Source organism: Piliocolobus tephrosceles, chromosome 8 (genome assembly GCF_002776525.5).
Source record: "Piliocolobus tephrosceles isolate RC106 chromosome 8, ASM277652v3, whole genome shotgun sequence".
In the NCBI taxonomy this organism is placed as follows: domain Eukaryota; kingdom Metazoa; phylum Chordata; class Mammalia; order Primates; family Cercopithecidae; genus Piliocolobus; species Piliocolobus tephrosceles.
In genome coordinates, this window is record NC_045441.1 from 8541826 (window position 1) to 8559117 (window position 17292).

Consider the following 17292-nt stretch of genomic DNA (forward strand, 5'->3'; position numbering starts at 1 on the left):
CCCTACTAGGTTGGAGAAGTTCTCCTGGATGATATCCTGAAGAGTGTTTTCCAACTTGGTTCCATTTTCTCCCTCACTTTCAGGTACCCCAATCAGATGTAGATTTGGTCTTTTTACATAATCCCATACTTCTTGCAGGCTTTGTTCATTTCTTTTTCTTCTTTTTCTTTAGATTTCTCTTCTCACTTCATTTCATTCATTTGATCCTCAATCGCTGATACTCTTTCTTCCAGTTGATCGAGTCGGTTACTGAAGCTTGTGCATTTGTCACGTATTTCTCGTGTCATGGTTTTCATCTCTGTCAGTTCGTTTATGGCCTTCTCTGCATTAATTATTCTAGTTATCAATTCTTCCACTCTTTTTTCAAGATTTTTAGTTTCTTTGCGCTGGGTACGTAATTCCTCCTTTAGCTCTGAGAAGTTTGATGGACTGAAGCCTTCTTCTCTCACCTTGTCAAAGCCATTCTCCGTCCAGCTTTGATCCGTTGCTGGCGATGAGCTGCGTTCCTTTGGAGGGGGAGATGTGCTCTTATTTTTTGAATTTTCAGCTTTTCTGCCCTGCTTTTTCCCATCTTTGTGGTTTTATCTGCCTTTGGTCTTTGATGATGGTGATGTACTGATGGGGTTTTGGTGTGGGTGTCTTTCCTGTTTGTTAGTTTTCCTTCTAACAGTCAGGACCCTCAGCTGTAGGTCTGTTGGAGATTGCTTGAGGTCCACTCCAGACCCTGTTTGCCTGGGTATCAGCAGCAGGGGCTGCAGAAGATAGAATATTGCTGAACAGCAAGTGTACCTGTCTGATTCTTGCTTTGGAAGCTACCTCTCAGGGGTGTACTCCACCGTGTGAGGTGTGGGGTGTCAGTCTGCCCCTAGTGGGGGATGTCTCCCAGTTAGGCTACTCAGGGGTCAGGGACCCACTTGAGCAGGCAGTTTGTGAGTTCTCAGATCTCAATCTCCGTATTGGGAGATCCACTGCTCTCTTCAAAGCTGTCAGACAGAGTCATTTGTGTCTGCAGAGGTTTCTGCTGCTTTGTTGTTGTTGTTGTTTAGCTGTGCCCTGTCCCCAGAGGTGGAGTCTACAGAGACAGGCACGCCTCCTTGAGCTGCTGTGAGCTCCACCCAGTTCAAGCTTCCCAGCAGCTTTGTTTACCTACTTAAGCCTCAGCAATGGTGGGTGCCCCTCCCCCAGCCTCGCTGCTGCCTTGCCCTTAGATTGCAGACTGCTGTGCTAGCAATGAGCGAGGCTCCGTGGGCATGGGACTCTCCGGGCCAGGTGTGGGATATAATCTCCTGGTGTGCCCGTTTACTAAGACCCTTGGTAAAGCGCAGTATTGGGGTGGGAGTTACCCGATTTTCCAGGTGTTGTGTGTCTCAGTTCCCCTGGCTAGGAAAAGGGATTCCCTTCCCCCTTGCGCTTCCCAGGTGAGGCAATGCCTCACCCTGCTTCACCTCTCACTGGTCGGGCTGCAGCAGCTGACCAGCACCGATTGTCTGGCACTCCCTAGTGAGATGAACCCAGTACAGTACCTCAGTTGAAAATGCAGAAATCACCTGTCTTCTATGTCACTCGCACTGGGAGCTGGAGACTGGAGCTGTTCCTGTTCGGCCATCTTGCTCCGCCCCCCTCTGTTTGGTCTTTCAATTCACGAACTTAGTATGCCTCTCCATTTCCTTAGATTTTCTCCAATTGCTTTCTAACAATTTGTAGTTTTCAGCATAGAGATCCTGTACGTGTTTTGTTGGATTTACAGCTAAAGAATTTCATTTTTGTTGGAGTGACTGTAAATGATATTATATTTTTCTTGTGTTTTCAGATATTGATTGTCGGTACATAGTAACATGCTTGGATTTTGTTTGTTGATCTTGTATCACAGAACGTTGCAGAACTCAGTATTTCTAGAATTCTTTTTGTATATTCCTTGAGATTTTATACATTGATAATTATGTCACTTGAAAATAGAGACAATTCTTTCATTTCCTTTCCAATCTGTATGCCTTTTAATTCTTTTTCCTTGTCTATTGCATTAGGACTTCCCAGTATAATGTCAAGTAAATGGGGTGAACTTTTTAATTGTTCCTAATATTAGGAGGGAGGCATTCAGTCTTTCATCAATAAGCATGATTTAGATGAAGTGGGTTTTTTTTTTTTTTTTTTTGTAGATTCTCTTTATCAAATTGAGGAACTTTCTCTCCCTAGTTTGCTGAATTTTTAACATAAAAGAGTGCTGTAAGTACTCATTATAAAACAAAATATGGTTATGGAAGATGAAAGAAAGTTTCAAGCATGTTGGCTTGATAGGACAGTTCCAAGTTGGCAAAAATAATTTATCTTTTCCTTTTTTTTTCTATCCGTGGAATAAAAAATTAAGAGAAAAGAATGTTCATAGAATTGCATTATTTCTTCAAAATACATTCCTAGCTTTAAAACTATTGCCTACCAATTTTTTAAAACCACCACATCGAGGCATCTCTTTTTCATGTTGCCCATGGTTTAGGTGAACATAAAGACAGAGCTTGTCTGAGGCAACATACAGTACACCAAAGCCACCTGCCTCTCTGTCACCACTCTCTCTCTCTACACTGCACAAGTGCTAGGTGTTGATCCTGTCTATTCCACTGGAAGAACAGGTTCCCTACCACGTGGAGAATTTGCATGTAAAAGGAGACTGGGAAATATAGGCTGGAGACCACATCAGGTGGCTGGGTCTCCTGAACACTGCCCCCACACACAAATACATCCCAGGACACTGGGCATCTGGGATAAATCTCTATTGAGCATCTAGCATAGGGCCTGTCTGTCACCTAGTAGACAGTCACTAAATATTTGTTAAATATGTGATGCCTGTTTAACACATTTTCTACAACCATGGAGATCTCCACAACTGACATAGGACAAAATGTTTCTGCTTTGAACTCTAGCTTGTAGGTCCAGTGGGATTTATGAAAAGTGCCCTCTCTAGAGCTGAGGATGAAGAATGGAAGAGAATACGATCATTGCTCTCTCCAACCTTCACCAGTGGAAAACTCAAGGAGGTATGAAAATAGCATGAGTTTTAATTAGAAACTTAAAGAATGAATCAGGTGGGGACAGGTAAAAAGTAAGACCACAGTCCCTTTCCAAGGGGTAGTTTGCTGAATTTGAGCTTCCTAAAAATGGTCTTTTATCTTTATGTACAGAAAAGACATCACAAAATTCATTATAAAATGTCACTTACTGCTCCGTGCTGGGGAAAGCCATGCTCTTCTGGGACCTGAGTCTGCACATTTTACTATAGGTGGTGTTGTGTTTTGTGCTTAGATGGTCCCTATCATTGCCCAGTATGGAGATGTGCTGGTGAGAAATCTGAGGCGGGAAGCAGAGACAGGCAAGCCTGTCACCTTGAAAGAGTAAGTAGCACAGCCATGGGGTTCTGAGCTGTCATGAGCCCTGCCAGCTGCCTGCCATGGAGCTGATATTCCCACTGTTGGGTTATTCCAGTGACTAGATAAAAGGATGGCTATAGTATTGCAACTTCAATGGGTCTCCCAAGATGGGGCCACTCCCAAGAGGAGGTGGGGTAGCTGGAGGAAAAAGGTCTTCTCTCATATGCACGTGGACCAGGATTTACTTATCCATTAAACTGTCAGCCCAAATGTCCTGAAAGACTAAATGCATACTTTGGGGGGGGGGGGGGGGACGTGTGATTGTACCAAAGTTTTAAGCATGGCGTGTATGGAATGGTGGAAGGGGAAGGCACTTGGTATCTATTGGTTGGCAGTGAGTACGATGGGAAAGTTATAATGGAGAACTTTGAATAATTTTGACCCTTTCATGATTTTTCTGAGGATATCAGTAGAATACTAAATATTAAACTTTCCCACCACTGCTTTTTCCTCTAGTCTTAAAGAGAAGGGGTGGGGGTTTAATGCTAAAGGTAGGGTAAGCCTATTATTTGCTGTCTACACTGGTATGTGCTTCATTTATGCAGGAACAACAGGTGTAATCTGTGTCTGTCCTGGGCAGACCAGGGATATGTGGTCACTCAGCTATAGGAATTTCCAAATCAACTTTTAGTGAATTTTTTTTAAACCAGGACATTGTTGGTCATTACATTTTACTAAAATGATTCTGCCGTCAGGGCAATCTCAGCTCACAAGAGCTGGGGATAGTGAAACTTTCCAAAGCTTGAGCAGGGAGTGTAGAGAATAAGGATGATATTTCTAGGAGCTCAGAACAGGGTGTTGCTGTTTTGTGAAGTGCTGAAGAGGAATCAGCTCTGGGCATAGAGTCTGTAGTCAGGCAATGTCACCTGTCTTGAGCCCCTAAGAAGAATGAATTTTTCTCCTCCTGTTCTGCTGAAGCACAGTGTTTACCCACCTTATATCATCCACACTCAACACATGCTACTCTAGTTCTCTGATAGTGGGTCCCTGTCTTCCTATGATGGGCTCCTTGATCTCAGAAGTACTCAGTTGAGTGTCTCCATCACCCCCAGCATAGGGCCAGCTGCGTCACTGGCACCCGATAACCACCTTCTGAGGGAGTGTGATGGGAGATGATCCAGTAGATAGTTCTGAAAGTCTGTGGCTCTTTGTCTGTCTTGACCGGACATGAGGGTTTCCTGTTGCACATATAGTGGAAGGATGGTAAAGAGGTGCTGATTTTAATTTTCCACGTCTCTCTCCACTCAGCGTCTTTGGGGCCTATAGCATGGACGTGATCACTAGCACATCATTTGGAGTGAATGTCGACTCTCTCAACAATCCACAAGACCCCTTTGTGGAAAACACCAAGAAGCTTTTAAGATTTAATTCATTAGATCCATTCATTCTCTCAATAAGTACGTGGACTACTATTTCCTTTTCTCTCTCTCGCTCTTAAAAATAACTGCTTTATTGATATGTAAATCAGCATGTAATTCATCCACTTAAAATGTACAGCTTAATGGTTTGTAGTACATTTGAAGATATGTATGACCATCACCATTGTAAATTTTAAAATATTTTTGTCAATCTAGAGACGTCATACATTTTTAGCTATCAACCACCTGCCACAAACCCTGTTGTCATATGCAACCACATTTTAACTTTCTGTCTCTATAACTTTGCCTATTCAGGACACTTCATAGAAATGACATTAATTTGTCAGGGTTTTTTTTTTTTTGTTCTCTAGTTCACGAATTTGCGCTTTAGTCTGTATTATTTTCTTTCTTCTGCTGGCTTCAGGTTTAGTTTGCCCTTCTTCATTTACTGTGTTGTGGCATGAATGTAGATTATTGATTTGTGATTTTTTGTTCTTGTAAATTTAGACATCACAACTATAAATTTCCCTCTGAGCACTTCTTTGCCAAATACCATCAGATTCTGTCTGGCCTATCACATCTTAATTTTTGTTCAGCTCTAAACACTTTCTATTTGCCCTTTTAATTTCTACTTTGACTCATTGGTTACTTAAAAGTTTATTATTTTACTTCCAAATATATGTGAGTTTCCCATTTTTCCTTACCTTATTGATTTTAGCTTTATTCCGTGATAGGTGACCGAGATACACTGTGTTATTTCTATCTTGATTACCTGCTATTTCTTGAACATGATTAATTTAAGCAGCAGATTATGATTTGGGTTATCCTAAGAGACTCTCATCCAATAGATAAAGGCAAAGAGATTAGGGCACTGAATTTTGTTTTTTTCATTATTTGAATGATGCAGAAGGGGCTGCTGATCTCACTGATGTAGTGGTGGTCCCTATGCATAGACCTGCCCTTGCTCAGCCACTGGCCTGGGAGAGGGGCAAAAGTCAGAGAAGGAATGGCTTCCAGTTGAGAACCTTGATGTATTTTACTTTTCTGATTGGCAGAGAAAATAAGAATTGCTCCAGGTAAGTTTTGCACGTTCACAATGGTTTCATTTTCTGTTGTGTGTTTTTTTTTCCCTACAGAAATCTTTCCATTCCTTATCCCAATTTTTGAAGCATTAAATATCACTGTGTTTTCAAGAAAAGTTACAAGTTTTCTAAGAAAATCTGTAAAGAGGATAAAAGAAGATCGCCTCAAAGAGACACAAAAGGTAAAACATGGTGGTAGTTATAGGAGGATGTTTAGTTTTTCATAATTTTTTGTTAATATACATATGATTGGTGCACTTCCCTGTCTGTCTTTAGAGAAACATTTTAACATAAAGAGTACTCATGCTTAGAGCAAGATAATTCATTTGGTTGCAGAAAGTGGAGTTTGGGGAAGGAGATATGAGAACGAGTCAGAGATAGCACTTAAAATTTAATATCAGGCACCACAATTAGTATGCCATGGCATAAATATTATTCACATAAAACTTTATCACATCACTTCCCTTCAATAAATTGTCAAAGGATAAACATTACTGTTTAGATATATTTTTTTCTGGTATTATGCTTTCTCTAGATCATAGATTGGTAAAGAATCATTTCAAGTACAAGCCTGTTATTTCAAACCTTCTCCAATGAAAGGCCCTATCAGGCCACCTGCTGAAGTGTAGTGTGTGTTACATTTGAGCCCTCTCACAGCCTCAAGTGAACAGGGATCTTCTCTGGGAATTGAGGCTGAAAGGCTGGCTAACTCAGCTTTGCCTTCATGAGCCCTAGAGGCCAGCCAAAGGATGTCTGCAGGTCAGGGAGGCAGGAATGGGTAACCCAGGTGTCGCTGAAGATTGTATAGATTTTGGGAATGTTGGAATATTTGAAGATGCTCCCACCAAAGCTGCTGATAAGTTCTGGAAATGTCAGGAGAATAATCTTTGTGGATATTGGTGAAGAAGACAGAAAAATAAAACGTCCAGGACTTCTTCATGGGTATGCAGTTAGGACCACGGAAAAGACCAAAAAGCAATTGAACATTTTATCCAGATTTGTTTCAGGAAAACATCCTGCTTTCCAAGGATTTAGATGGATATTTTTTTCACTGGTGACTCAGGTGACACCCATCAGATTTCCGGTCTTCAAGGGGCCATATTCTCAGAAGGGAAGTTGACGACTGCACTTCCAATTAACTTCTGACTTCATGAGTCACTTTCTGTCAATAAAATTTCTCTTTTTGCTTCTAGCGCCGAGTGGATTTCCTTCAGCTGATGATTGACTCTCAGAATTCGAAAGACACTGAGTCCCACAAAGGTATCCAAAGAGTGCTTCTGGGGGCTACTGGTGGGGCACTCAGAGGGAGGTCCTTGTTCTGAAAATGTACAGGAAGTATTCCAGGAAGATGAGAATTTCTGCCACATAGCAGAATGACACAGTTTTGGATGTTACAAATGGTAGCTGGAGGCACTTTCTAGAGGCATACAGGCATAGATAGCCATGTTCTAAACTTAAAGGGCAACCCTAAGGAAACCTGGCATGCCAGAAAGAATCAGTGGTCTGTGGATCACCTACATAAGATCAAGTAGCAGTTCTCAGCCTCCTCCAGATCCTCAGAATTAAAATTTCTGCCTGGAAATTTATTAGGTTTCTGCAAAAGTAATTGCGAATTTTTGTGATTACTTTTAATGGCAAAAACTGCAATTACTTTTGCAGCAACCTAATGCATCTAACATACAATCAGGAGGCATGCTGTCCTAATAAGGGTGATTTTAACTGGCATTTTTTGGTGAAAGTGTGTTCACCAGGTTAATCTACTACAAAGTTATTTTTTCCTTTGGAATGGATAAGTAACTTGTGTGGAAAACCTCTGAGACCGTGTAAATATCCTCTTTGTCTTCAATCTTTCACCTACTAGTTTAAAAACCCATGTTGGATTTTCACTGAAGTCATTATTACGATGACGGTGGCAAAATGATGACCATGTTCAATTTCAAGCCACCAAGATTTGGCAATCATGTCACAAAATTCCTGAATATTTCATCATTGGTTCTAGAGAGCAGGAGTAGGCTGACTTCAGCATACCACTTTAAATATGTTCATGTCTACATCTACTTCTGTCTGTCTGTCTATCTATCTATCTATCTACCTATCTATCTATATTTATCTATCTATTATCTATCCATCTATCATCTATTTATCTGCTTATTGATTATCTATCACCTATCTATCTATTCATCTATCTATCCCAATACAACTTGCTGTGATAAAGGAAATAGCCTATTGTGTTAGTGTTTCATCTAGAAATCACTAGACACATATAGCTATTGAGTACTGCACATGTGGCTAGTGTCACTGACAAAAAATTTTAAATTGTATTTAAGTTTAATTGAATAAAATTTGATTTTAAATAGCCACATGTCGATAGTGGCTACCATATTGGACAGCAGAGCTCTAAACTTTGAGATTATAGTTCAATTTCGCATCAGTATCATCAGTTTCATGGTAACTGAATACAATTATTAGATAGTTGAATTTACCCACAACTGCATCACAGAAATCTTGACTGGTAAATCACAGCTCTGTCAACATTTCTCACACTCTTTCCATATTGGTTTTAGTTGTGAATTACGTTGTTGGAACAGGCACCATATTAATTTCTGTGTTCCAGGTTTCTAAATGTCCTAATTCAGTCCTGATCAAACAGACCAGTGATGGACCATCCTGAGCTTCTCTCAGGAGAAAAACCAAGATGGGGGCAAACTTCTAATCATAGGGGCTTATGCTATTTTAATGCCATTCATCAGACTACAGTCAATCACCACTCATCTAGCTTTTTCTCCATCTCCAGTTGCTGTACATCCTGGGATAGTCAATTCTGAGACCTATAGCCTAGATCTATCAGCTGATGCATCTCAAAGATATAATCCATACTTCTCAAGCTGGGCTATGCACACAAATCACCGCATCTTGTGAAATTCAGATTGTGAATCAGTACTTCAATAGTTGGGTTTCAGATTTTGCATTTCTGTTTTTGTTGTTGTTGTTGTTTTGTTTTGTTTTGAGACAGTTTTCGCTCTTGTTGCCCAGGCTGGAGTGCAATGGCACAATCTTGGCTCACCACAATCTCAGCCTCCCTGACTCAAGCAATTCTTCTGCCTCAGCCTCCTGAGTAGCTGGGATTACAGGCATGTGCCACCATGCCTTGGTAATTTTGTATTTTTAGTAGAGACGGGGTTTCTCTGTGTTTCTCTGTGTTGGTTAGGCTGGTCTGGAACTCCTGACCTCAGGTGATCCACCTGCCTTGGCCTCCCAAAGTGCTGGGATTAAAGGCATGAGCCACCGCACCCAGCCTTTGCATTTCTTTTTTATTTATTTTTATTTTTATTTTTATTTTTTGAGACGGAGTCTCGCTCTGTCACCCAGGCTGGAGTGCTGTGGCTGGATCTCAGCTCACTGCAAGCTCCGCCTCCCGGGTTCACACCATTCTCCTGCCTCAGCCTCCCGGGTAGCTGGGACTACAGGCGCCGCCACCTCACCCAGCTAGTTTTTTGTAGTTTTTTTTAGTAGAGACAGGGTTTCACCATGTTAGCCAGGATGGTCTCGATCTCCTGACCTCGTGATCCGCCCGTCTCGGCCTCCCAAAGTGCTGGGATTACAGGCTTGAGCCACCGCGCCCGGCCGCCTTTGCATTTCTAATAAGCTTCCAGATGCTTCTGGCCCATGGACCACACTTTGAGTAGCAAAAGGTGGTCTGTATTCCAATATTGGTCTCTTAAGTTCCCTCAAACATATCTACAGGAAATGTCCTTTAATTTTCCACACATTTAACCATTAATGTTGCAAATTCTCTCAAAGTTTGTCAAGGTATATTTTGGCTAAAATAAATTACATTTTTCTTGGGAGTGAAGACTACCCCACATTAATTTACAACAAAGTACTTTTAGGATCATTCGAGGAGCACACCCATAACACTGAGTATGTTATGAAGAAATGCTCTCTCTGGAAATTACCCAGCTGTGCAGGTGTCAGGGATGGCACAAGAAGGAGTGGATGGCCCACATTCTCGAAGACCTTGGGGAAAACTTGATAAAAATGATTTGCCTTGTTGTGGCTCTGTAAGACACACATCAGAATGAAACCACCCCCAGTGAGACTCTGAATTGCTTTTCTATTTTTTTTCCCTAGGGATTTAAGTACTTTCACTTAGATTTCTCTTCATCTAAACTGTGATGGCCTGTATTGATCTGATTTACCTAAAATGTCTTTCTTCTCCATTCAGCTCTGTCTGATCTGGAGCTTGTGGCCCAATCAATTATTTTCATTTTTGCTGGCTATGAAACCACAAGCAGTGTTCTCTCTTTCGTTATGTATGAACTGGCCACTCACCCTGATGTCCAGCAGAAACTGCAGGAGGAAATTGATGCAGTTTTACCCAATAAGGTGAGTGGATGATACATGGAGAAGGAGGGAGGAGGTGAAGCCTTAGCAAAAATGCCTCCTCACCACTTCCCAGGAGAATTTTTATGAAAAGCAAAATCATGATTCCTTCACTGACACTGTGTAGGAAGGCTCTAAAAAGAAAAAGAAAGAAATACAGGGAATGGTTGCTATTGGCAGAAGTATAAGATCTTTGTTAAACAGTCCTCTCCCTGGTTCATCTGTTTTCTGCTATCACAATAATTCTAAATAAAAAACATCCAAAACCTCAGTGGCATCGAACCATAAGCATTTATTGCTCGCAAGTCTTGACAGTGAGCTCTGGTTATACTGGCAGGACTTGCTCTATGCTGGCTGTGGTCTGACGGAGTCTGGCCCTGGGTGCGCTGTGCAGGCTGACTCAGCTCTGCCCCACACCTGTCTCATGTTTCAGTCAGGTAACCACTGGTGAAAAAGCCAAGTAGGAACCAGGGTATCTGACACCTGAGCTAAACTCTTAAACTCTGTAAGAGTGCCTTCCAAATATAACACCAAGTACTAGGTGCATATCAACCGTACTGTTTTCAGACCTCTGCCAAAACTGGGATTCTTTGTGGTATGAAGAGAAACGGCTTTGGGCTGGCCTGGGTGTGGCAGTGAGGTGAACACAAAGGGATGTTCTTCAGAGATTACAGTTCAGCCCTGGAGCAACAACTAGGAGACTGTTTCAGCAAGTGAGGATAGGGCTGTGTGGGGTTCTATCCCCTTTATAATTTCCACTAGCACTGAAATCATGTGCTCTGGTAACATCCAACCAGAACCTTCTTTTGTCATATTTGGGATAGAAGGGACTAGTTGTCCTCAAATTATTGATAGAGATTTTATATAATATAGTGTTTCTCTCCACATTTTATGTATGTAACAAAAGTCTTGTGTGTGTATATGTGTATGTATACATTTGTATTGTGTATATATGTGTATATATATAAATGTGTGTGTATATATGTGTATATATATACATGTTACATATATACACACATATATATACAATACAAATCCTGCTTAGTAGCTGTTTTTGTTTGTATATATAACAAAAAGAATTACGAAGCAGGACTTTGACCAATAGTCCTTGTGTGGCACAGAGAATTTGCTTTTAATGTCTCTTTTCACTTTCGTGGTTACAGATGTGTGAGCTCTTTTTTGAAAGGTGACAATCACTTTGTCATATTTTATCTGATGCTAATGCTCATAGCCTATTAGTCACGTTTGTTTCCATGAGAAATAAAAACCACTAGACGGTTATGCTAAGGATTTCTGTCCCTGGAGTGAGAACCGTCCCGAATGTCTCCCACTTTCATAACTCCTCCACACATCTCAGTGGGCCATTGAGCACATCAATGGGCATGACAGTTATTAAAACAATTTATGAATGTTATGATCCTTTACCAGTATGAGTTATTCTCTGGAGCTTCTAACATGTCAATAGTACTGCATGGACTCAGTTAAAAGTTAATTCAAAATCTCAGTTTATCCAAATCTGTTTCTTTCTTTCAAGGCACCACCCACCTATGATACTGTGCTACAGATGGAGTATCTCGACATGGTGGTGAATGAAACGCTCAGATTATTCCCAGTTGCTATGAGACTTGAGAGGGTCTGCAAAAAAGATGTTGAAATCAATGGGATGTTCATTCCCAAAGGGGTGGTGGTGATGATTCCAAGCTCTGTTCTTCATCATGACCCAAAGCACTGGACAGAGCCTGAGAAGTTCCTCCCTGAAAGGTACAAGGCCACTGGGAAAGCAGTCCTCCCTGAACCAGCCTGGTTCAAGCATATTCTGTCTCTCTTAATCTACAGGACAGTCGTGGTCTTGTACAATCATTTGCTTGTCTTTTTATTTTTGAAAGTTTTTTTTTTCATGAAATTGGTCATTGTCACACTTTACAAACCATAGACTAGATAAAAGAAAACTACAGCCACCCACAGTCCCAAAAACTTAAAATGAAGGTCATCAGTTATGTCCTTATGGGTCATAAGTGTTTAAAATATAAGGACTCTTTTAAAAACACATGATCACAATGCTATTATTATGTTCCAGAAATGAATATTTTTTCTTAATATAATCAAATATTTAGGAATCAAGTTTGAATAAAAACATGGGTCTAATCTTCAAAGAATTTATAGCTTAGTGGAACAGATAGACAAAGAAAGCAGTGATGATACTGCTTTGCACTGATACAGTAGCATCATACACCCATGTACATTATCTGACTTCAACTATTCTATGGAGGTGTGGGGGAGAAAGAGGGAGAGATGGAGAGAAGAAGGAGCAGAAGGGGGAGAGGAGGGATAAGACAAGGTAGGGAGGAGAAGGAGGAGAATTAGAAAAACAAGAGAGGAGACGAGAAGGAAAGTGCAAAATAACAACTTTGAAATAGTGCAAGACAATTTCTTCTTCTCCTTCCTCATGACAAATATAAATGTGACTTGAGGCAGGAATCTACTTTTCCATCAGTCTCATCACTTATGTGCCTTTATAGTGTGAACACATAACCACCCTGAATATAATCTGAGTGTTTAGAAATAAATATTCTTTGCAACACTATTTATCTCCTCTCAACAAGACTGAAACCTCCTATAGTGTAACGAGAGTAGAAAGGATCTGTAGCTTACAATTCTCATAGTAAAATAAGCATAGCAGGATTTCAATGACCAGTCCACAAAAGTATCCTGTGTACTACAAGTAGAGGAGTGGGCCCTAAGTAAGAAACCCTAACATGTAACTCTTAGGGGTATTATGTCATTAACTTTTCAAAAATCTACCAATATGGAACCAGGTTCAGTAAGAAGAACAAGGACAACATAGATCCTTACATATACACGCCCTTTGGAAATGGACCCAGAAACTGCATTGGCATGAGGTTTGCTCTCATGAACATGAAACTTGCTATAATCAGAGTCCTTCAGAACTTTTCCTTCAAACCTTGTAAAGAAACACAGGTCAGTCAATTTTCTGCATAAATAATGTTTTATTAAGAATTATTTTAACTGAAGGGTCTATATATTTAAAAAAGAACACACCTATTTAATCTTCTACTAATTTGTTCTATGGGCCAAGGAATCTATTTGGGCCCATCTGTGATCTTTAAGGGTGCTTCAGTTCTGGCGTTAAAAAGCTATAGCATTAAAAACATCATGTAACATCAATGTAGATTAGCATGGCATGACTATCTGCAGTCTCCTTGAATTTGAGCAAAGTTGAAATTCAGTTTCAAGTCAATTGGAAAGATGGGGAAGTATTTTGCACAATCATGAAGTGCAATTACTATCTTGTTTTGACTTCTGAATGGTGCTATTCCTTCCCAGAACTTGAGGAAGCTTTCTCATGACAGTGGCTCCCAACCACTAGCTGTACATTGGAATCACTAGTGAGCTTTAAAAATTCGTGATGCCTGGGACATCTCAGAAATTCTAAACTAATTTGCCCAGAGTGTGGCTTTAAAAGCTCCCCAATTGCTTCTCATGTGAAGCCAAGGTGGAAAATGACTAAGGTATTTCTACTGGATATGAAGGACTACCACGATCCAAGGCCATCCTTACTGACCTTACCTTCCAGTTGCCTAGCTCTATCCAACTGGGCTCCTTTTCAACCCAATTATAACTCTATTAATCTTCTTCCCTTTCTTCTCCTCATTCTGTTCTTATCTTTCAAGACCTATTTCAATTCTCAAGCTCTCCAAGGTGTCTTCTTGACCTAGGCCAGGGCTCATTTACTCCTCTGCTCTGTTATTGGTTACTGGAGACTATTATCATATAATTTCATAATTTGCCATTAAATTATTGAGTTTTGTTCTCTATATTTTCTCTGTGTCTAAGAATGTCTTCCCCCATCCATTAACAATATCCTATCATTTTGTTCCTTTTAAAATATCCCAGTGGTGCCTTGCAAGCGACCTAATCTAATTCAAGCATTTGGTCATTTGGTAAATGTTTAAGGAGTGATGTGCAGTTGATTGGCTTGCATACAAATATTAAGTTTTTTAATATGAACATTTAACAAATGACATTCATGTATTTGCATGTGTGTTTGTGCTTGCAAATGTGCATATGCATGTCTGTCTGCAGGGAAAATATATTCATGCCTTTTGAAAAGTTTTAAATGATAAGATATTATATTTATAAAAAGATTTAGGATCTTTTCTCTGAAGAAATTAAAGAACAGACATCATTTATTCATATTAAGCAAGACCCTATAAATCTTATTTCTAGGTCTCATGTATTTATTAAGCAATTCCACCCCTTAAGCAGGCTTTCTACATAGAAGAGGAAAAAGATAGAGATGGTTTCCATATTATTTCCATATTCCACATTATTTGTGGCTTTAGGCCAGCTATGTAGCTATCCTGCATGTGTGCTCAGACAGGGGATGCAGCCCTGAGAGAAAGTAGTCCTCTGGCACACCTGGGGTGCGAAAGATACTCACTTGTAAGTTCCAAGCTAGCACTTCTTGATCTCCATGGCAATTTTCTTGCCCATCACTCCATGGAGATCAGAATATCACTCTGTTGTGTTCCCTCAACACTGAAGCAGTGTCTCTCTCAATCAGAATGGGGCTAAAAGTTGAGTCAAAACACTGTAGGAATTGAGAGGTTCCCCACTTGCACTACCCTTGGAAACCAAGAGAAAATGTTAAAAAATAAAATGATGATGCTTCCTGAAGGTGTCTTCCCATCTTTACACTAGATGGCTTCCATTGGGAGGAATTACTGGACTCTGGAAGTTGAAGACTGTCCATATAATTAAAATGTACAATAACTACTCAGGATTACCTTGCAAGTTTCAACATACACAAAATTAACTTTATATGACTCTTGAAAAATAGTTTGCCATCATGCCTAATAATCTGGTTTAAATTTTAAAAACTCATCCATTTTACTTAAAATTTAAATCAAAAAGAACATGGATTCCCATGAATTTGTCTGAGGTCAGCCATTGCACAGAATAGGTGCTCCATAAATATTTTGTTAAATGATAGATGATGAATGCTCTCACTATACAATCTTCATACACCTTATAGAGTAAGTATAAAGAATCCAAGATTTATAATACTGAAAGTAGTTTTTATATATGTACAAAGCATTATTGTCATTAATGCATTTTTTTACTTTGATGCTATACTTTCTACTTTTGCTTTATTTAATGCTACTCAATATGCTTATTTAACTGTTGCAGATCCCCCTGAAATTGCGCTTTGGAGGACTTCTTCAACCAGAAAAACCCATTGTTCTAACGGCTGAGTCAAGGGATGGGACCGTAAGTGGAGCCTGATTTCCCTAAGGACTTCTGCTTTGCTCTTCAAGAAAGCTGTGCCCCAGAGCCCCAGAGACCTCAAATTATTTTGTGAATAGAACCCTGAAATGAAGATGGGCTTCATCCAATGTACTGCATAAATAACCAGGGATTCTCTACATGTATTGAGCGGTCTCACTGTCTGTATAGAGTGTTATACTTGGTAATATAAAGGAGATGACCAAATCAGTAATGGGGAAGTAGATTTGGCTTCTCTGCTTCTCACAGGACTATCTCCACCACCCCCAGTTAGCACCATTAACTCCTCCTGAGCTCTGATAACAGAAAACATTTCTCAAAAACTTCATCCACAATCATTAACGAAAATAAGAATTATTTTGATGGTTCTAACAGTGACATTTATATCACATGTTATATCTGGAGTATTCTATTCTAAGTTTTATATTGAGCAAATAGATAAAAACCTCTTTACAGAAGTATTATCAGATAATCTCCCGCACATTTATGAGAAATCTATAGAACTGAATGACTGAGAACCAACAAGTAAATATTCTGATCATTGTAATCACTGTTGATGTGGGGTCTTTGTCAGAATTCCAGTTTGATTATTAACATAGGTGAAAGTTAATCCACTATGACTTTGCCCATTGTTTAGAAGGAATATTCATAGTTTAATTATGACATTTTTGACCAGGCACAGTGGCTAACACCTGTAATCCCTGCACTTTGGGAGGCCAAGGTGGGTGGATCACCTGAGGCCAGGAGTTCGACACCAGCCTGACCAACATGGTGAAGCTCCATTTTTACTAAAAATACAAAAATTAGCTAGGCATGGTGGCATGCGCCTGTAATCTCAGCTACCTAGGAAGCTGAGGCAGGGGAATTGCTTGAACCTGCAGTGAGCCGAGATCACAGCACCACACTCCAGCCAGGGCGACAGAACGAGACTGCATCTCAAAAATAAAATTATGCCTTTTTGTAGCACATATATTTTGTAACATACAACTGAAGCCATTATTATATCATTAGTTTTGATTTAATGTTTTCAGCCCATCTCCCCTCATATTTCTGGGAGACGGGAAACGTTTTCTTACACCTCTTGCATTCCGTCCTCAACTCCCAACTGTCTTAATGCAAAGAACACCTAATAAAAAACAGTTGATTGGTCAATTGATTGGGCAAAATGGCTAAAAGTACTCATTCCTTTTCCTATTTCTTCCTTTATTTTCCCTTTTGAATAATTTAGTCCTAGAGCCATTAGGTGGGTGGCAGCCAGATGGTGGCCACACACTAAGGTAGGGAAGAGAGTCATGGTGGTTCCAAGTCAGAGACCAAGTAGGATGAGGACCAAGTGGGTGTTCATGTGGAAACAGCCTGCCTGGGTGTGGGAGTCCAAGCAAGCAGAGAAAGGGTCCACACAGAGGGGTGGCCTGCAAGAGCAGCCAGAGCCTAAATAGGGCCTGGAGAACCCACACGAGGTGAGGAGGGCATCCATGAGTGGGAAGGGATGGGCAAGGTTTGGCTACATAAAGGGAATTGATCAAATATGTAAATATATTATGGATGATGGAAGCCAGGCTTCTTACCTTTGCAGAAGGGAGTCATGGATTCAGAAAGGGAGAAAACTAGCATGAATCCTATGAAATTAGATTGGAGTGGAAGTATTCGTGTATATTCATACTCTTCTAGATAGATAGAGGTTTAGATAGGTAATAGATAGATAACAGATCAATGACAGATATAGACATAAATGTATACATG

At 40.2% G+C, this 17292-nt stretch overlaps 1 protein-coding gene across 2 annotated transcripts; it reads left to right on the plus strand.

The window, feature by feature from the left end:
• Positions 1-2572: 2572 nt before the first annotated feature.
• On the plus strand, positions 2573-16011 carry LOC111534893 (cytochrome P450 3A4-like). Of its 2 annotated transcripts, XM_026450965.2 has the most exons (10): positions 2573-2591; positions 2923-3029; positions 3295-3383; positions 4668-4816; positions 5914-6041; positions 7053-7119; positions 10085-10245; positions 11777-12003; positions 13059-13221; positions 15454-16003. In XM_026450965.2, exons 2-10 carry the CDS (start codon positions 2937-2939, stop codon positions 15547-15549), a joined length of 1173 nt encoding a protein of 390 aa, XP_026306750.1. In that variant the 5' UTR covers positions 2573-2591; positions 2923-2936; the 3' UTR covers positions 15550-16003. The 2 variants fall into 2 exon arrangements, with proteins under 2 accessions (XP_026306750.1, XP_026306749.1); XM_026450964.2 differs by lacking the exon at positions 2573-2591 and having other exon boundaries at positions 2885-3029; positions 15454-16011.
• Positions 16012-17292: the final 1281 nt, after the last annotated feature.